At 45.3% G+C, this 21,737-nt stretch overlaps 1 protein-coding gene across 3 annotated transcripts in view; it reads left to right on the top strand.

Annotated features, from left to right (window-relative positions):
• KIZ (kizuna centrosomal protein) overlaps nucleotides 1-2,642 on the top strand; it is a 94,251-nt gene extending 91,609 nt beyond the window's left edge. For 2 of the 3 annotated variants that reach the window (XM_045011795.1, XM_045011796.1), the window contains one exon: nucleotides 2,373-2,642. In XM_045011795.1, coding sequence (XP_044867730.1) covers nucleotides 2,373-2,476 — 104 coding nt within the window. In that variant the 3' untranslated portion in view covers nucleotides 2,477-2,642. The remainder of the gene's footprint in view (nucleotides 1-2,372) is intronic. The other variant, XR_006578501.1, reaches the window with a different exon arrangement.
• The last annotated feature ends 19,095 nt before the right edge of the window (nucleotides 2,643-21,737 follow it).

Genomic DNA, 21,737 nt, shown 5'->3' on the forward strand with positions numbered 1-21,737 from the left:
CCTCGCTGGAAGGGACTAGCCTGCAGCAATTGTGGGCAGCAGATGGTTTGTATTTTTAGTTATTGCCCAAAGCACTACGAGCTCTGAGGCCTTTTTAGTAGAATGAATGAGTTAAAAGAAAAGTATGTGGAGGCCACTTTCCTTTGCACTGTTGCCGTATCCCTGCTCCCATTGCCGCGGCAGGCTAGTATGGCTGCTGTGTGGGCTCCTGAGAGCAAGCAGCCGCCACCAGAAGCCCATCCGGAGTGGAGGATGGCACGAGGCAGAGGGTCGAGCTCCAGTAGTTACTGCCCACTTGGGCTGTGCTAGCTCCTGCCACTTTCCCCCCCAAGTTTGGAGGGGGAAGAACCTGGTGGAGCCTGGCTGAACCTCCATGGGGCTTCCATGCAACTGGGAAGAGGAGGAGCAATGTGCCCTGGAGGTAGCATACTCATTTCTATGCTGGGTTCTGCTGCTGTAGGCCGTCCCCTATGCTTGCAGCAGCAGAGAGGAGCTTTTAACCCTATATTAAAACATTGCCAACGTCGGTCGGGTCAGAATTTGCCCCATCGTCTCCTTCTGGCTTTTTGTAAAGTCCATGTCACTTTCCTGTGTATCATTTTAAAAACCAAATGCTTCAATGCTCTTTTCCTATTAAAAATATTCACAGCAGCAGCCAGCCCTGCATTCATGAGCAACCCTCCTATACCATGCAGATGTTAGGGGGAAAAGGTTATTACATGGCATTCGTTATTGTGAAAGATAATGAGTTAAAATTATTAAACAAAGCTGACAATTCACCAGCTTGAACCGAATCTTTGTCAGCATTTCTCCTTCAAGTGCACTGTATTTCCCCCCCCAACACACATTTTTAAACTTGCAGTAATGCTGCTGCTTTTCTCCTTAGCTCGGAAATGAGTGAATTCCATGCCAGGGGATGCTTTTGACCACTTCAGAATTAAAATGCTCCTCTCGCTATTATTTTAGGTAAATTTCTCACTACACTTGCTAATTCCCAAAATCATCTGTGTTTAAATTGTTTCTCCGGTACGTTCCTATTTGATCCTGCAGAAAAGTTGTGATACTTTATTTGTGACATCACTGCCATTTCCATGCCAGCGCTGTGATGTCATTGTGATTGTGACTTCACTTCAGGGTCGAGTAGATACAGAAAAGTGGAGTATAACAGACAAAGCTCCTATTCAGTCAGACAACAGATGTCAAGTAAATTGCTTTGAGTGGAAATGTTTTATTAAACTACCTTGAGAAACAATGAAGTGGGACTTTCTAAATCAGCGTGCAGTATTTGTGCACAACAATCCAATTAACAAATAACAAGCCTTGTAAGCTACACAGTGTGTTGGAAATTCATACCTAAGAGTATAATAATACCAACTATACCTATATAATGAGCCTAATACAGTGATGGGGTCTAAATTAGCTGTTACCACCCAAGAAGGAGATCTTGGAGTCACCGTGGATAGTTCTCTGAAAACTTCCGCTCAATACCCAGCAGTGGTGAAAAAGTCTAATGGTATGTTAGGAAAGGGATAGAAAATATCATCATGACACTATATAAATCCATGGTGCTCCCCGCATCTTGTACACTGCCTGCAGTTCTCGTTGCCCCATCTCAAAAAGGATACAGTGGACCTGGAAAAGATTCTGAGAAGGATAACGAAGATGATCAAGAGTCTGAAACGGCTTCCATATGAGGAGAGACTAAAATGATTAAGGCTGGTTGACTTAGAAAAGAGACAGCTAAAGGAGGGATACACTAGAGGTCAAGATAAAATCATGAATGCTGTGGAGAAAGTGAATAGGAAAGTGTTATTTATCCTTTCACACAATACAAAAACCAGGGGTCAGCCAATGAAGTTAATAGGCAGCAGGTTTAATACAAACAAGAGGAAGGACTTGGTCACACAACACGCAACTGACTGTGGAACTTATTGCCATTGGATGTTGTGATGCCAAAAGTGTAACTGAGTTCAAACAAGAATTAGATAAGTTCATGGATAGGTCCATCAATGGCCATTAGCCAAGATGGCCGGGGATAATCCCCTGCTCGGGGTGACCTAGACATCAGACTACTAGAATCTGGGAGTGGATCACTCCAAAATTGCCCTGTTCTGTGCACTCTCCCTCATGCACTGGTACAGGCTAATGTCACAGACCGGATACTGGGCAAGATGGACTATAGTCTGATCCAATATGAAAGCTCTATGTTCTTATGAGTTACACAGTGTTTCTGGAAAGCTGTTGTCTGTCCTAATTCTAATCTGATGCATGAAAGCTCTCTACAGTGTGTGGGTATGTATATGTATATATATGTGTGTGTGTGTGTGTGTGTATCCCAATCTATATAATTGCTTTGATTTTTTTTCTCCTAGCTTTCTGGGGTGAGTCTGATGACAGCAACTCAGAAATTGAAGCTGCTTTGCGTCCACAAACCCATGATACACATGCAGATGAATTTGATGACTTCTATGACTAACATATTTAACATGTGCTTAGGCAGGAAAATGTAAGCTGTATTCTCTTGCAGAAACTGCAGTTTTATTCTGTGTGTTTGGGTCCATATTTCTGCAATGTATCTAATATCTTGTTTGGCCATATAAATGTTGGACAAATAATGTTCAGTGTCTCTCTTTGCTTGCATACATGTGTTTTTATTAAACATATATTTTAAGAAATATTTTGAATTCAGACAGATTTCTTTAAAGTTGTCCATACTTTTTAAACAAAAATCAGCTGATGAGAATGTGTGTGGTGGTGGTGGTTGGCTATTCCGCACGGATAGAAGGAAAGTGATGGTATCTCCTTAACTGTCCATGTGCTATTAGCGTCAGACTCAGTTCTAGTCCCTGTTGGTGGTGTTTATTCCAGATGTTTTGGACCTTTTTTGAGGTAACATTTTTTGTGGGGGTTGGGGGTTGGATCAGTCCATATTATGTCACATCTCTTCCTCTGACTCAGAGCCAGTTCACTGCCAGCGCCTCTCCCAGCCCACATCCATGACCCCCCTGCGGGCCCTCGGTGCTCGGCACTGTGCAAAGACATATAGTAAGAGATGAGCCCCGATATTCACGAGAGTTTGACACACACTAGGCGGGTGGGAGGGCAGTGGGCCCAGTAAAATAAAAATGAACGTGAGGTTACTCACACTAATTACAAACTGGAGTGGATTCTGTACTGGCCGTGGATTTTTAAAACCTGTTTATAAGCTACTTTTTTTAAAAGGCAAGTGGAGATTGCTGGAGAGGTTAGCTGGAGGGGAGCGGAAAGGAGGTGGCAGAGAATAAATAGGTTGGAAAGAGAGAGGTGGGAGCGGAAGAGTAGAGTGGTGGGCTGGGCCAGGTACAGGAAAGGGGTGGGGGAAGGGGTGGAGATAAAGTTTGGTTTGAAGAGGGGGCAGCATAGTGAGGTAAGAGGGAACATATGATCTCAGTAAGAAACATGTTCAATACAGCAGTAAAATCACCCAATGGTGGAGATTGGGACCCTGTGGTTAGTGGAGGGGGACTGGGACGGAGCCGGTGGATGGGGGCTGTCGTCGCCTACCTCTCCTGGTGTGAAAAGAGTCTGTAGTGAGGAGGCTGGCGGCAGAGCTCCCTGAAACCCCACGTGTCCTGGAGACGTGAGGCAGTGTGCTGAGTGGAAAGGCTAAGTAGCCCTTGGAGCTGATATCCTGCTCCTGCCCAGGTTCAGCTGCAGCAGCTGCCTTTCTTCCAAAAGCTGATCTCTGCCTGAGAGAGAGTTGGAAGATGGTGCGATTTCCATCAAAGATGGAGAGCTGGGTGTGGTCTGCCCATCACTGCGGTCTCAGACATTGGCCTCTCATCATTTCCCCAGTTGCTTTGTGTATATGTTAAAAAAGGATGCGGGGGGAGGATTTGATCCTTGTGAGATTCCACACGTGAGTGCTCTGGAGCTGAAGAACTTGGAGCCGTTTCAGAGCTTTCCTTTCAACCTCTGCTGTGTCCCTGAGGTGAGACAATACAGTGCCATAGTCAGTGGTATTGTATGCCACAGACAGATCCAGGAGGATCAGTATGGGTGTTCTCCCCTTGGCTACGAACAGAGAGAGATCACCCATTTCAGGTACCTCCATGGCCCCTATTCCCACACAATCCGAGTACCTCTTACTCTCTTTTTATCCTTACAACGCTGCTGTGAGGTGCGGCAGTGCCATTATCCCATTTTCCGGATGGGTACTACTGAAGCACACAGAGACGGACCAACTTGTGCACCAACTGGCCAGTGTGGACGCTGTTGGTGCCCACTCAGTTTCCTGGTGCGTGTTAAAGTAGTCCCATGTCACACGGCACTACTCTACACGACTGTGCCATGTAGACAAGCCCTGAACGTCTTCCCCACACAGGTAGTTTGTGGTGGAGAGCAGGGAATTGAATGTGGATGTCCCAAGTCCCAGCCTAATGGGTTGACCACTAGACTATCAACACTATCCTTCCCTGCCCAGGCCTGAACCCTGACTAGGATGCCAGGGGTGGAGAGCTGTGTTTGGAGTGGATACTACTTTGCTAGTTTCTATCAGGTGCAAAAATGGAAATCTTGGCAGTGGTTTGCAAGGCCCCCTGGGTCCCAGGGGCATGCACAAGCAGGGGCACTCCACCCCCCCAAATCTCTGTGTGCCCCTGCAGCCCAGGGTAGGAGGAAGCAGCAGGGTGGCTGGCTGGCTGCCTGCTGAGTTCCTCCTCCCCTCATCCCTACAGCTGCTGCTTCTCCTTCCCTGCTGCTGGAGTCCCAGTGCTGCTGCCTGCTTTGCAGACGCCTGCTGTAGTGAGTCGGGGGGCTGGGGGGCAGAGGCAGCGCCTGGGAGCCGCTGCTGAGCAATCTGGGGCGGGAGGAGGTAGAGGGGGCGGTCACGTGAACCTTTCATTTGTGAACTAAGGGGAAATATTAGCAAAGGAGAGAGAACGTAGCTGGTGCTGCCCTGCTTGGTGGCGACATGGGTGCTGGGGGGTGCAGCAGCACCCCCTGGCTTGAGGTGGTTTCCCCCCACTATACAAATTGTTCCAGCACCACTGGGTGTAAAGTTGAGGGCAGTTCCCCTTGTGACCCACGATAGCTCTGTAGGTGGGGCCCACCTTAATTTCCCTTGACTGGGAGGCAGTAGGTTTGCTTTAACAGCCCAGAACAAGGACACTAACCCACACTAATAAAAGGCCATGTTCCCGTTTTAAGGCAGCTTCAGGCCAGAAGGAATTACTACAGGCCAGTCATAAGCTCCTCCCTCGGGACCCTTGGACAGAGCTCCAAATTTAAAGGCTATAACACCTTAATACAGCTTAATGCAAGATTGGTGGCAATATAATTATTTATTTAAAAAGAATTAATAATACTTGGCTTTTACTTAGTAGGTTTTGACCCAGGATCTCAAAGCCCTTTACAAACAAGCCCCACACAAAGAACTATTAGCTTAGTTTTACAGATGAGAAAATTGAGATTCCAAGAGGTTATGACACTTAAATTCACCTCCAGTAGGAATAGACACCTTAATTTTCATAGATTCATTAATTTTAAGGCCAGAAGGGATCATTTTTATCAACTAGTCCAGGGGTCGGCAGCCTTTCAGAAGTGGTGTGCCGAGTCTTCATTTATTCACTTTAATTTAAGGTTTCGCAGGCCAGTAATACATTTTGTATTCAACATTGGTGAGGCCTCATCTGGAGTACTGTGTCCAGTTTTGGGCCCCACACTACAAGAAGGATGTGGATAAATTGGAAAGAGTCCAGCGGAGGGCAACAAAAATGATTAGGGGCTGGAACACATGACTTATGAGGAGAGCCTGAGGAAATGGGGATTGTTTAGTCTGCAGAAGAGAAGAATGAGGGGGGATTTGATAGCTGCTTTCAACTACCTGAAGGGGGGTTCCAAAGAGGATGGATCTAGGCTGTTCTCAGTGGTACCAGATGACAGAACAAGGAGTAATGGTCTCAAGTTTCAGTGGGGGAGATTTAGGTTGGATATTAGGAAAAACTTTTTCACTAGGAGGGTGGTGAAGCACTGGACTGGGTTACCTAGGGAGGCGGTGGAATCTCCATCCTTAGAGGTTTTTAAGGCCCGGCTTGACAAAGCCCTGACTGGGATGATTTAGTTGGGGAATCGGGATTGCTCCTGCTCTGAGCAGGGGGTTGGACTAGATGACCTCCTGAGGTCCCTTCCAACCCTGATCTTCTATGATTCTATGATTTTAACATTTTTACAAGGTCTTTTTCTATAAGTCTATAATATATAACTAAACTATTGTTGTATGTAAAGTAAATAAGGTTTTTGAAATGTTTAAGAAGCTTCATTTAAAATTAAATTAAAATGCAGAGTCCCCCGGACCAGTGGCCAGGACCCGGGCAGTGTGAGTGCCACTGAAAATCAGCTCACGTGCTGCCTTCAGCACATGTGCTAGAGGTTGCCTACCCCTGAACTAGTCTGATCTCCTGCATAACAACGAAAAAACCTCCCCCACTAAACTCTGCATCAAGACATAACTTCTGTTTGAGCAATAGCGTAGCTTTTAGAAAGATATTCAGTCTTGATTTAAAAACTTCAATTGCGAATCCACCCATCCCTAGATAGGTTGGTCCAATGGTTAATTACCCTCGCTGTTAAATATTCACATATTTTTAGTCTGAATTTGTCTAGCTTCAGCTTTCAACCAAGAGATCTCATTATCCCTTTTTCTGCGAAAGAGTCATCTCCTATCAGATCTCTCTTAGCCGGGTAGGTACTTGTAGACCCCTGATCAAGTCACCTCTTATCCTTCTCTTTGATACTCTAAATCGGGGTGGGCAAACTCCCGCTGGGGAGCAGGGTCTGGGGCTTGCCCCTCTGCAGCCAGGGTGCCGGGTCGGGGACCGCACCGCACAGCTCGGCTCAGCCCCGCTCCAGCCAGGGTGCCGGGTCGGGGACCGCACCATGTGGCTCCCAGAAGCAGCCGCATGGCCCTTCTCTGGCGCTAGCAGGGTCGGGGGCTGCTCCACGCGTAGGAGCCAGAGAAGGGACATGCCACTGCTTCCAGGAACTGCTTAAGGTAAGCGCCACTCGGAGCCTGCACCCCTGAACCTCTCCCCACCCCCAACCCCCTGCCCCAGCCTTGATCCCCCTCCTGCCCTCCAAACCCCTCGATCCCAGCACACAGCACCCTCCTGCACCCCTAAGCTCTTATCCCTAGCCCCACCCCAGAGCCCGCACCCCCAGCCGAAACCTGCACCCCTTCCTGCACCCCTGCCCCAGCCCTGATCCCCCTCCTTCCCTCCAAACCCCTCGATCCCAGCACATGGCACCCTCCTTCACCCCAAACTCCTCATCCTTAACCCCACCCCAGAGCCTGCATCCCCTCCGGCAGCCCAACCCCAATGTTGTGAGCATACCCGGCCCACCATACAATTTCTATTCCCCAATGTGGCCCTCAGACCAAAAAGTTTGCCCACCCCTGTTCTAAATAGATCATGCTGCTTTAGTGGCTCACTGTGAGGCAGGTTTTTCCAGACCTCGAATCATTCTTGGAGCTCTTTTCTGAGCTCTTTCTAATTTGTCAACATCCTTTTTGACATGTGGACGTGCGATGTGTTGAGCACCTGCAAGCCCCCTTTACGTCTGTGGGAACTGCAGGTGCTCATCACTTTTCTAGATCTGGTCCAACCCCCCCAGCCATCCTGACTCTCAGAGATTGTACCTTAAGCAAAGCCCTTTCATCACCAGAGAGGACAGGCAGGGTGTGGTTAAAAGCCAATTTCAAACCAGACAATTTCTGTTCCTTGCGGTTACAAATACAATCACCGTTTCTCCTTCCTTTGGACAAACAGTCTGGTTTTCTTTCTTGATTTTTTGTTCTGTATTTGCCAAAAAACCCCAGTATCCTAGAAATAGTGTTTAGTGACTGAATGAAGCCTCTCTTATTCGGGAAAGTTACAATCCATACAGCACATTTCTGGGACTATATTACCTAGAACTTGCTTTTGCAAATTCTTGTGGCAGTCCTGAATGCAAAAAGAACATTTCTTTCTGATGATTTTACATATTTTAGCATTAAAAGAGTAAAGAGCAAAACGTGGTTTAAAAGCATTCTCAATGTGCATGCATACACTTTGCAGGACAGCCTGTCTGTTTGATCTTTGCCTTATTCTGAGACACATCAAGAAGAAGAAATGCATATGTACATTTCTAATAGAGCAAATTTCTAAATATAATGGCATTTCATTGTGGCAAACCCCTGAATTTCCGTTTCCACTTGCTTTGTAAAATTCATGCTGCCATAGCTATGTGGACACCCCAGTAATTGGATGACTCCAGAAGCTTCATGCATTTTTAATTTTCTTCTTTAATTCCTTTTATCTGAAACTATGTTAATTAAACCTGAGATTTTCCTAAGAAAGAAACCAAAGGACAAATTAAAGAAAATCTGTAGATAAATATGATAGGTTCAGAAACAGCAGCACCCCTCCAGTTAAAGTCTACTGAAAAGCAGTTCTGCATATTTGAATTTACTAGCTTCCCACTAGCCCACTTGTTGTTTAGGGTCAGCCCACTTAGAAACAATCAAAGAAAAAATTCCTAGTGCTTTGACTTGAATAGTACAAAAAGCTTTGGTCAAAAATCTGCCATAAAAGGTCTTGGGCAAAGCGTGAAAAATATTTACAATATTCTTATTAAAAAAGCAGGTTGACTTTTCAAAAGAAACTCAGACCTATAGAGAGTACAACTGAAAGTGTGATGTTAGCACATGTTGGCTAACACGTGCTAACTAACATGTTTGAAAAGTGTAATGTAGACAAAGGACGCTGCCTTTAAAATGCACTAAAGAGGTTGAGTCACCCCCTCCGCTCCCACACCCAGGGTTTGAGTTTAATTTGACTAGTTTAGCATGTATTAATAGCCTTGGGGCCAATCTTCAACGGGTGTAAATAATCATAGCTCCATTGCTGGAGCTAGGTTGGTTTACACCGGTTTAGGATCTGCCCCAGGGTACCTCAGCTACACTAGGCTTTTAAAGAGTGTTACAATGTGCTAACATGAGCTAACATCACATCTTTAAATCCTACTCCAGCCAAATCCTTAGGCTGTGAGTCTGAACTGGCAGCGGCTCAATGCCCATTTGCCAGCTCTTGGCATTTTAGCACAAGTCTTGCAATATCTGGTGGGTTTTTGTTAAAGCCCCAGCTCCTGGAATCAAGATTCACAGCGACTTGGCTTTTCATCTCTTTGGGGCAGGGACTGTCCTTGTGTCTTCTCGGTTTGCACAGCACCTAGCGGAACGGGGTCTTTGTCCGTGATCATGGTAATACAAACAATAATAAAATCAGAAGAGTCTCCGCCTCCATTTAAAAAAACCAAAAAGTTTCTAGTCCCCAGGATGCAGCCGAAAGGCTCAGAAACTAGAAGGCAAGAAAGAACCCGACATTTATTATTTGGCTTACAAATCATGACTTTTTTTTTAACCTCATGATGTTTTTAGGGCCTGATGCATGATTTGTGAAGGCCTATAGCTGGCAAGGGTGCAGTGTTTCATTACAAATTCTTCCCTAGTTTATAAACAGGGGATGGATCACATGATGATTCCCTGTTCTGTTCATTCCCATTGGGGCACCTGGCATTGGCCACTGTCAGAAGACAGGATACTGGGCTGGATGGACCTTTGCTCTGACCCAGTAGGGACATTCTTATGTTCTTATTTGAACCCTCTTTATACCAGGCCACTGATAACAGTGTTCTGAGCTGTCTGAGAAAGGAGACAAATAAAGAACGTGCTAAAAAACCAAGCATGAACCAGCAAGGCAGTGAGCAGTGCTAGTTGGGGAGGAGGTGTACTCAGGACTCAATCCTCTCACTGGCCTCCACAACTGGTGGTTCTTTGGAATCTCCAACACTTAAAGTTGCCTTCCCTGATGAATTCCCTGCATCGCACTGCAGCTTAGGCAGGGGATCAATAAGGACAAGGAGATGTAGTTTCCACCTCCTAGCACCGGATTGGTTGAGTCTGGCCCAGTCCCTGAAGAAGTTGCCTCTATTTTCCAGCAGCTGGAGAGCTCTCGTTAAAGAACTGCTGGAGGCTTTAAACCAGCAACCCTAAATTGCCAGGCTGGAAAGCAGATTCAAAGCTCTGCCTCTTAAACTATCTATCGTGGACATAAGACTGGAAAGTCTGTGAGCTTGTCTGCAACATGTAGGGGAAAAACAAGGAAAAGGGTGGTGACGGCGACCCAGAGAATTATTTTAAAAACAGCCCATGGACCGTGGGACGATGAGTGGATCAAACAGCTTGAAAATTATGCAAAAGTCTCTGATCAGAAGTTTCGGGGATGAAAGATCCTAACGCAGTGAGTGGCCATTATACAAACGGAAACCCCTGCTCTGTCCCGTCTGGATATTAAGGATGATCCTGTTTGTATCAAAACTTGCTACCATCTTCCACCAGAAAGAAGTCTACTGCCAGAGGTCCTGTAATTCTCACTCTTGCTGCTTCTCAGGGCAAGGAACGGACAACACTTTATTAGTAGTTTCTGAGCTGAGTGCTACCTATCAGCCCATTGGCTGCAGTGAGCTTTGGCTAAGGACCCAGATGAGAAAAATGCTGACTGTAGTAATGTAAAGACCATACCCAGTCACTTGCTGTGGGAGGCTTCTGCACAGACCCTAGTTCCTTACTTGGGGGCGTTCGTAAGTCTGTCCTTGGGAGTTCACTGCACTCCCCGTAGGGTCAGGGTGAAGACCTCCTGGATGGGAGTTTCTCCTCTGGCTCCAGGAGTTACTCCAGCAGTCTCCTGCTTGGCAATCCTGCTCCTTTCCCCACCAGCTGAAGAGCTTGTCTAAGAAGACAAGAAGGTATATGAAGTGAGTGGGGAAATGGCCAAAGTACATGCTCTTGGCAAACCAGGAACAGTTAACACCTGCCGAGATTTGGTTGAACACTTCATTATGACGCTACTGAAAAAATAATGGACCTATGACGAAGTCTACCTCATGTTTCACACCTATGCAGTGGAATCAATTAAAATATATTACTAGAAAGAAGAAACTCCATGGTATTGCACCTGTCCAATACAAAAGAGTTGACTTCATGAACATCTCCAGTGCCACAGTGAAGAAGATGCTGTCTCATACTTGCACACAGAATGACTTCCCTGCACATCTTACAGGAAAAACACTCCAGCGTGTAAAGAATTGTTCCAAGAATTGCATGGCACAATGAAACTGCTGCCTTACACTGTTCAGTGGAGTTTCTTCATCATTCCCATGAGGAGGCTGACACCAAAATTATCTTGCATGCCATCAATGTCACAGGGAGAGGTACTACTAAGTTCTGGATTTGGCACAAGACACAGGCGTTCTAGTGCTTGCTGTGAGACGCTACCCAAGACTTCCACCAGATTGTTTTTGTTCCTGCTGCTGGGGAAGAGAATCACTGTCTATTCCTCCAAGATGTGTTCCTATCGCACAGGCCATTAAAAGCCACCACACTGCCAGGGTTCCATGCCTTTTCAAGGATGTGACACTACTAGAAAGACCAAATTATCTTACTTGATGCAGTCTCTGAAGACACTCTCCTCACTCTGAAGGCACTTGGAATGGCTGAGACCATCACTGATGAGGTAATAAATGCACTGGAGGTGTTTATATGCCTAGTTTACCATTTGAAGACCAACATTATGATGCTTGCAGAGCTACGTCAGTGGATGTTTTCCAAGAAGCAGACGAATGGAGAAAAACAGCCACTGTCAAGGGGTGCATTTATACCTGCTCTCAAGGGGGCAAATTGTCAAACAGTGGAATGGCTTTGGGATGATGGAGTACATTCTATCCTATCAGGCACGGGTGGGTCTTGGAGGATGGACTGATCACACCAGTTATGTGTGAAATACCATGCACTTCCGAATCAATCCTCCAGCTAATCAAGTGGTCGTGTACAAAGACCAGATGTTCACCAGCCCACAGATGTTTGGCCAGCAGCCTGCTGGGTATGGAGATGTGCAGGTGCAGCGTTGATGAGGATCAATGTGACAACACATCTAACAGTGACCCAGGACAGAGAAAACACTGATGATGAATTTGATGAATAAATGTATCAGTCCAACACATCAAGGACAACTTCCCTAGGATTAGCCAAGATCAACGTCTCTTTGAGGTAAGCAATACATCGCTGTGCTAAAGTAAAATTTAAAAAAATGTTGATTTTTAAACCTTTTCTTGAATATATAAATCTACATCATTATTCTGGGTTTGTCATGCTTGGTGCTATAGTGTCCATAGGAAAAGGGCTATTTGAATGAAACCCAACTCGACCCATTTCTGTGTGATCAAAATTTCCACCAACTGGAGGTCCTGGAGGAGGGAGCCGGGAGAGGGAGAGGGGAGCGAGTCCCCCCTGCCACACAGCAGAGGGTGACACCATTGAAATGCTGAGTGTGCTGATTTTTATGGATCAGATGATACCTTCCTCACCTTCCTAGCACTGCCTTGCCCATGGAATGCGATTGCGTTACATTATGTGCCCGGACTAGTAGCCATTTGAAATGTCGGGCAGGAGGAGGGGGCAGTGTGGGGAAGAAGATGCAAAGAGGTTTCTGCTAATTGCAGATGAGGCAGAGTGGAGGTGGCGGGGTGAATGCCGAGATCCTCACCGCGGCTCCTACCCCTTTACCCTGAGCAGAAGGCCCCGAGGAACAGAACAGGACTCTAAATCCAGTGAGGGCAGAATTTCTCCAGGGTGGGCACTGGGGAAGACAGCCTTCCATGGACGCATGGCGGAGGGGACGCAGGGTCACATGCCTGCCCAGATTTGCTGCTTGGCTTGTACTGAGCATGCTCAGTACCATCTGCTGAAGCCTAGGGTGACCATATGTCCCGTTTGGGCCGTATCCCTGTCCTGGCTTTTTTGGCAAAACGGGGTGTTTGTCCCGTTTGCTCTTGCGAACTGATGATCCTTGGGCGAGCGCCAGGCAGTGTCCCGTTTACGGTCATCCTGCTGAAGCCACTGCTTTCACTCTGCCCCCCGCCCCCCATCAGCAGGTGTGGGTCATCTCTGCTCACAAGCCCTGGTGTAGGGGGCATGCATGCTGGGGCCAGAGCGTCTTGCACTGCAGAGAACGCAGGCAGTGCTTTGTACTAGGGACAGAGCTGTCTCAATTACACTGTGGGCCGCCGAGCAGTTATACTGACCTGCCCGCCTCTCGCGGCGGCACGTCTCAGCTGAGGAGCATCTTCACTTCAGTGCTCCAGCGGCATCAGAACAGCTGCACCGAAGTGCAGACCTGCCCTCATGCCCTGAATCTCCATAGCACGTCACCCAGCTATTATCGTATTACCAGTAAAAGCAACACCCTTGTTTTCCCCTGGGTTACATCCTATGGGAAGAACAACACACACACACACACCCCACTCAAGTATCACAGCGGCCTGGCTAGCATTCAACCAACCGTTCTCCCCATGGCTGCCTCTTCCTCTGAGTTATCCTGGGTCAATTCAGGCCCTGAGACCCACCCAAGCACATGCTAATCTAATAACTACATTTAAAAAGTCTATCCTGTTTATAGCTTCTTCTTTTTAATCATGAAGGGTTTGCAGAATGTGGGTTCAATTGGGTAAAAGAATAAGAACAGCTGATGGTATTTCAGTCTTTCTGCCCTCGGTCTCTGACAAAGGCAGCAAGGGCAGAGGTATGGAGAGCAAATACAAGAGATCAGTCCCCACAAGGTTTAGGTTCTGGGTTGAGTTTTGACCCAGATTTGAGTCCGTTCTGAGTTTGTTCAATCTGGTTTGCTTATTCTGGCTAGAAACCAGTGCGCAATACTGTGGTCATGGCTATGCCTGTGGATAATGCGGCTGTACTTGCAGAGCCCTGTTTTGACAGAAACCTCTTCCAAAGCTGCTAAACACATGCCTGCAAAGGAATAAACCCAATTTGAAGGGCTAGCTGCTGCCTTTAGGCAGACACAAAAGTGCCTCAGCTGGAAATTTCAGCATCATTCTGAGCACTCTCAGTGCAGCAGAAATTAATAATGGTTTAGGCTTGTTCACAAACGTGGCGCTTACCATATAGCTCTGGCTATGGGCTAGGTTTGCAGATCTGCACTTCGGATACGCCAGCAAAAGGCCAGTGTTTAACCAATATATAGACACAGTCCCAAAAATCGATGGTAAAAGAACATGAACAGTGCAAGGTCCAGCACTCGAACGCCAGGAAATGCCAACGATAAGGTTTCCTGTGCAACTTAACTCTGTCCCCTTGTTCTCAGTTGGCGTAAAGCATCAGAGCTCACTAAAGTCAATGGAGCTATTCTGATTTCCACGAGCTGAAAATCTGGTCCAAAGTCTTTAATGTAATTTTTTCAAGACCCCTGCTTCATTCAGTAGCCATGCTGGGTGGGCGCAATGAATGTGAGAGCTGTTCGCTTCCTATTTGCATACTATTCGCTGCACCCCATCCAACTTGCATGCTGGAATAGTTCCATTGAAGTCAATGGACTTACTCTGAATTTATACCAGTGTAACAGAATATATTGTGCTCTTGGTTACACAGGTGTAAATTTAAAGCAGCTCCACTAATTTCAGCAGAACTGCTCTATATTTATACTGTGCTAACTGCAAAGAGAATTTGACCCAAGAATAAGCGCAGATTTGCAAGACTTCTGTCTCATTCACAGCACGCCTTCAAACTTGGGCATTGTCAGAGGGTTGCCACAGACTGTTACCCATTCTCATGTTGAATAGTATCTGACTCAAACAGTCCCAACAGAAACAATTCAAGGAGTCAAGTGATACTGGAGGTGAGTGAGGGTATCACAAGATGACCTGCAATGAGTCCTGCCGAGAAAACAGAATAGAGTCAGTGAACACCAAAAGGGCAGGAAGGGGAGGGATAGCTCAGTGGTTTAAGCATTGGCCTGCTAAACCCAGGGCTATGAGTTCAATCCTTGAGGGGGCATTTAGGGAACTGGGGTAAAGATCTGTCCAGGGATTAGTCCTGCTTTGAGCAGCAGGTTGGACTAGATGATCTCCTGAGGTCCCTTCCAACCCTGATGTTCTATGATTTTAAAGTTGATGGGCATCCCATTACTTTGGCATTTCTTCACTTTTGAGTGCTTCACTTGGAAGCGTTAATATTCCTCTGACAAAGGGTTTAAATTTCCCAAGTTTTTCCCCCCACCTAAGATAGATAGATAGAGATATTTACATCTTTAGGTACTTAAATACATATAATATACAATACATAAAATACATGCAATATATTTGTATGTAATATGCATAAATATATTGTATGTATTGTTATATATGTAGTATATATTCTATATATATATACACATACAATATATTTGTATGTAATATACAATACATAAAATATATGCAATATATTTGCATCTTTAGGAATCTAAATACCTTTGAAAATCTGGCCTTAAGTCTCATTTTCAAAAGTAATGTAGGCACTTAGGAGTCTAAATCTCATGGACAGTCAATAGACTTAGGCTCCTAACTGCCTAAGTCACTTTTGAAAATGGGACTTAGGAACCTCAGGCACTTTTGGAGATATTACTGAAGGCTTTGATCCTGCACTTAGGCATGAGTGTAATTTTAAATGATGGCAGTGAGATTACTCATGAGCATGTGAATATGAGTTTTCAAGACTGAGCCGACGATGGGCCATTCACTCAGTCTGACCTTAACTTTTACGGAACGCAATAGATGGGATTAAGGAAAAAAACCTAGTAGAGACACTCACTGGTGGACATAGGACCAGGTGATGCCCTCCAAGGTGCAATCCACAAGCACAGAGTCTGCTTCAAATCTACTGTGTGTCTCACAGAGACGAGGGTCACCACATCCCACTCAAATGCAAATCTCCAGACTTCCCACCCATGATCCTCAGCAAAATGCTTTCCTCTGTGATAGACATATGAGGGGGCAGGATCAGGATTCAGGTCAGCCCCTGTCTCTAAACGTAATGAGACGAGAGAGAAGAAATCCAAGGAAATTTAAAAGAGCAGAACTGACACTTGCCCTTTGTTCAATACATGCAGGACTCTGCCAGCGGGGAAGTGGGTGGGGAGGGAGACACGGCCAGCCGAGAGGGAGACACATCTTTCTCCAAAGCCCTTCCTGCAGATTTTACTTCAGGACAGGTTCTATTCAAGGATGATCTGGTCCCCAGATTTTGCTCAGCCCCATGCTCAGGCAAATGTTCATTCAGTAAGCCTGGCTCCTTTTCCAAGGAGTAACCAGCATTGCTAGTACTAAAATGCCCAAACATTGCTAAGCAACATTGTATACATTCTTCTGTGCAGAATGCTAATGAGATTTCAGCCAGATGAATTTAGCTCTAATATTCCCTAGAAATTATCTGGGAATTTGCCTCCGAATTTGGCCCAGTGCAGAGACAGTCTATTATATTTCTTTGCCATCCTGGCTTCTTATCTATTCCCTTGCTGATGAGCCCTATCTGAATGTATTCCTCTGCTTTTTAAAAGAACAAATTAACTTAATCCTATCCTCTCTCTCTCCCCCTTCCTTTTTCCTCCCTATGTGGTCTAATTGGTTTCCACCCGGGCCAGATCCCTTAGCTGGTGTAAATTGGTGTAGCGCTATTGACTTCAGTAGAGCCATATTGAATTAGACCAGCTGAGGAACAAAATGAAACGTATACTGCTATTAACAGGCCTTTAGAATGACAAATTTTCCCCTCAATAAAATATAGAAGGATACTTTGTGAACAAAACCAAGGAGACGAACGTATTTATCTAGCTAAGGTATTTATATGGTTGCCATTACCCTAATATCTGAGTACATCTTCATCTTTAATGTATTTTTTTCTCACAACCCCCCTGTGACTAGGGAAGCAATATTATCCCATTTTACAGATGGGAACTGAGGCCAAGCCTACATTACAAACTTACATTGGTATAACTATGTCACTGGGGGGGGGCATGAAAAATCCACACCCCCCGCCTGAACAACAGAGTTATACTGACCTAACCCCCCCGGTGTAGATAGCGCTATTTTGATGAGAGGGTTTCTCCCGTTGCCATAGCTACCTCCTCTCGCGGAGGTGGATTAACTACAGCGACTGGAGGGCAGTAATAGCTGCATCGCAGCAGCTTTTTAAGTGTAGACCTCCCCCGATACACAATGCGGCTAAGGCTAAGATCCTTAGAGATCTTTAGGAGACTAATTCCCATTGAAAGACCGTTGAGGATCTGGGCTTGAGTGCCTTGCCCCAGGTCACGTTGGAAGTCTGTAGCAGAGCAGACATTTGAACCCAAGACTTTAGTGCCCTAACTACTGGCTCATACTTCCTCGCTACATTGTTTTTACACTGTCCTTAAGCCATAGTTATTCATTTTTATGCACCATAGCAAACCTATCAAAAAGGTGCCAGCAAATCATGCGACCCAAAGATTTTGCTGCTAAATAATTTCCAGGGAACTCATCTGGCTACAGTCTCATTAGCATTCTGCAGTGGAGCTCTGACACAATATGGTTTGGCAGGGTTTTGTAGTTTTTAGCACTTTCAGAATCATCTTGAAATCACTGATTCCGGGAGGTAACTCCATTTTAAATCTCTCTGAATGAGGCAGTGCAGTCACCACCACACTTAGATGTTTTCCAGTCCCTCAGTCCAGGCCAGTCATTGACAAAAAGACTAATATTTGATGACAGATGGCTCCGTGAGATCCTGGTACGGCAATATCTCACTTTTGGAATTCAAGTGAGAGCCGAGTTCCTCTAGAGCATTATTTATGATACTATTATTGTGCCCAAACTCATTAGATGTAAAACATTCTGCCAGTCAACTTTATTCTGCACTTCCACAGCTGTCATACTGGCAGCCCAAAGATTATGACAGATGATGCTGATGGACAGTAGGATTGCAATCTTTACAGCTGTAACAGATTTAAAGCTGCATGCCACTCATCTAAGGGAAAGTACTATCCACCAAAGTATAATAGATTGCTGCAGTTTATACACAATGACACATTGCTAAATTATTTTTGGAGAAACTACTGTGCCACTACAGAAACATCTCGTCCTGACATTTAATCGCTGCCTAGGTTTTAATGGTTTAAGACCAAATTTGAAAGGCATCCACAATAATCGAGTGTGCAAAAGAGGATGCATGCTGACAAAAACCTGCATTACAGCATCAGACTTTCAGTGCAATTACTGGATTTTTGTGCTGGTTTGCATGGGTAAAATTAGCCCATGAACATTTTTGTAGGCGAGTCCCTACCTGTGTTTGGAAAATTGGGTCAAAAGGTTACTTTTATCCATTTAAGAAAGAGTTGCCTATATACAGTCTGTCGTCCAGAAGGGAACTTTAACCCCATTGACACCACCCTAGCAGAGGACTCTGTATTTCTATGGGGCACAGTGGCTCGGCTGAGATGGTGTCAGAAAGGGCTTCCACACACACAAAAGTGTGGGGTGGCTGGATCCTCGCTCCTGCAGAGCACACCCCAGCCTGCTTGAAGGTAGGGAGCAAGGGCTGTGAGAGAAAGGAGGTCCAGCGTGCCCACTGGTGATGGGCCTCACAACAAGCCCGGGAGCTGGCTCTTGTATTGATGGCCCCTGCCTCTCCCATCCCGAGAAGAGGTACAGTTGTGGCATGGGGCAGAGACAAAGGAGACCTGTGACCCAAGAACCTCTTGATGCCAGTCGGGAGAGGGCACATGGGTGCATCAGGGTTACCGAGGTCCTGGGTGTGATAGGTTGGAGCACAGAAACCCCCTGGGGCTGCCAACTGATGTGCCAAGACTACTTCTGCCCCTGCTTTCCCTGCCAGCCTGGGACTCCAGCACCCTGTCTTGCTGAGCCAGACACGCCCGTCTGCTCCAGCACAGACCCAGGGTCTGAACCATGTGCCCCCAAGGTGCAGACTTAACTGAAAGCAGCTAACAGAAGTGTTCCTGTCTTTAAAACTCAGATGCCCAACTCCCAATGGGGTCCAAAGCCCAAATAAATCTGTTTTACCCTGTATAAAGCTTACACAGGGTAAACTCATAAATTGTTCGCCCTCTAGAACACTGAGATAGAGATATGCACAGCTGTTTGCCACCCCGCACCTATTAATACATACTCTGGGTTAATTCATAAGTAAAAAGTGATTTTATTAAATACAGAAAGTAGGATTTAAGTGGTTCCAAGTAATAGCAGACAGAACAAAGTGAATTACCAAGTAAAATAAAATACAACACACAAATCTATGTCTAATACAGTAAGAAAACTGAATACAGAAAAACCTCACTCGCAGATGTTTCAATAAGCTGCTATCACAGACTGGAGCCTTCCTAGTTAGGCACAATCCTTTCCTCTGGTGCAGCCCTTGTCCCAGCTCAGATGGTTCTGGGTTCTGATCCACCCACTTCTATCTCTTTGGCATAAGGCGGGAATCCTTTGTCCCTCTGGGTTCCCACCCCTCCTTCCCAATGGAAAGGCACCAGGTTAAAGATGGATTCCAGTTCAGGTGACATGATCACATGCAGGGCCGGCTCCAGCTTTTTTGCCGCCCCAAGCGGTGAAGTGGGGGAAAAAAAAAAAAGCCAATCGGCGGCACTTCGGCGGCAGCTCAGTCACGACGTTTCATTCTTCTGCGGCAATTCGGCAGCGGGTCCTTTGCTCCCAGGGACTGAGGGACCCGCCGCCGAAGACCTGGACGTGTCGCCCCTTTCCGTTGGCCGCCCCAGGCACCTGCTTCTACATTTTCACTGGTGCAAAAGCACATATCTGGCACAACAGCACTAGGTCTTTTATTCAACTGACTGCTTATTTGGATCAAATGCAGGGTCTCTCATTCCTTTAGGTGCATTTCTGTTTGGCAAGCACTGGTGGACATTTCCTTAAAGAGGGATTTCACATAATAGATTTCTGCACATGGCAGGGTTTGTTTTAGGATATGTAGCAAGGGCTACACTTTTGCAACAAAAAGTAGGTCGACTTTTTCAGTGAAATGTTTATTGAGGAATTAAAAATGTTTGGAGCTAGCGAAGAACAAGAATTTCAACCATAATTTAAACCAGTAAGTATAAGGAAAGGAGATGATTAGTTTTGTTTACTAGTCCATTTGTCATTTTTATTATCAGAAAAACTATCGATGCTCAGAAACTGTTCGTATTAAGTCACCTCTCTATGTGATAAGTATACTAATTTCTAGGAGTAGTACTGCTACAATAACATGCTTCAGTCAGGGGACATTTTTGAAGGAACAGATAAAGGCCTATCTTTACCTCAAAGAACAGATGTAGTACCAATCTGAGGTTACTGAGTAACCTATTCAAGTCACAGATTTTAAAACAGAGATATGATCATACATGGTTTAATATCATAAGTAAATGAAGCTATGAATAATGAGAAGTACAATATTGGGTTAATTTGTTTTACTGTAAATATCTGCGGTTCTTTCCTTCCCCCTCTCCCTCCAATCAGTGTAGACGACTCAATACCCAGTACTGAGATTATTTTTATTAACGTTTCCCCAAAACTCTTTCTTACATCCTCACCAATGTCATTGCCCTAATGAAGTCGGCATATTGTCACCAAGACATGGTAGAGTACAGAATCTTGATCACGTTAATCCCATTTAATATCTGAAGATTTAATTCAGTTTCAACATCCACAAATGGCTAATTTATTTTTATTTGCTTATGCAATGTACAAATGATGTGACAAGGGTTTTTTTTTATTGCTGCTCTTTGTATTTGTCACAAATCGTGCTTTCCAATTTTCCAGTTTGTGCTTCTGTTGAAATTGCATCAGCTCAGTTATGTACTTTCAATGCTCTATAATCATTATGACTTTTCTTAAAGACTGCTGCTCGCTTTGTGAATCACCACAAGAGGCAACATTTCCGTAAATCCCATCTGAAGGGGAAAAAAAAACCCTCCCCTCTTACGTTTCAAACCTGTTTCATTACTGTGCAGCTATATCCTTTCTGTGGAACAGGGGGAAAAATCGTAATAAGTCTTGGTAGCAACACCTTGCTTAATTTTCTTTATTCAACTGATTTCGGGATGAAAGGTGTCATATAGCCAGAGCCAGCGGAGACATTTTTTTACATAGTTTGTAGTTAGTTGGAAATTATACTTAAGGCAAGATTGCCAATTACCCAGCGTGCACTGAGGAAGGGGCAGTGCATAGATGCACAGAAGTCAAAATTGGGTTCCTGGTTCCCCCTTTGCTGTCTATAGGTTTTATACTTCTGCCATTCAGCAGTGTCTGATCGTCTTCCACATAAATCAATAGCAATGGAGTCCTAATGGACTTCATGGAGTCTCTGGAACTTCTTTTTCAGGGTAAAAGTTCCGCTTGGGGTAAGGTTTTTTGTTTTGTGATTGCTTGGGGTGGTGGTGTAGGGGTTTAGGAGTAGAAGAGGGTGAAAGTATTGTGGGTGCTTCAGAGGGTAAGTAATACCTGTGGTTCCTGTTGGGTTCCAGGAAGGAATTTCCCTCCAAGTCAGCTTGGCAGTGACTTTGGGGATTTTTTCGCCTTCACGTGCTGCTACCTGCAATGAAGGTGTTCTGCATGGGGGATAAAAGCAGTACCTTATGCTCCCGTACTCCCCTGCACCAGTATGCAGCGTGAGCAACAATCCTGACCTTAAAAAATAATATTCTTTTCAGTTTTCAAGAAGTTTTCTTTCTTCTTTATAAACTCACATCCTCTAAACAAGCTTGTTCTAAAAATCCTTCTGATTGATTTTATACAATTTCTTTCTGTAGTTAAATATATAAAATGATGCCAATACTTATAATTAT

This window comes from Mauremys mutica, chromosome 3 (genome assembly GCF_020497125.1).
Source record: "Mauremys mutica isolate MM-2020 ecotype Southern chromosome 3, ASM2049712v1, whole genome shotgun sequence".
In the NCBI taxonomy this organism is placed as follows: Eukaryota; Metazoa; Chordata; order Testudines; family Geoemydidae; genus Mauremys; species Mauremys mutica.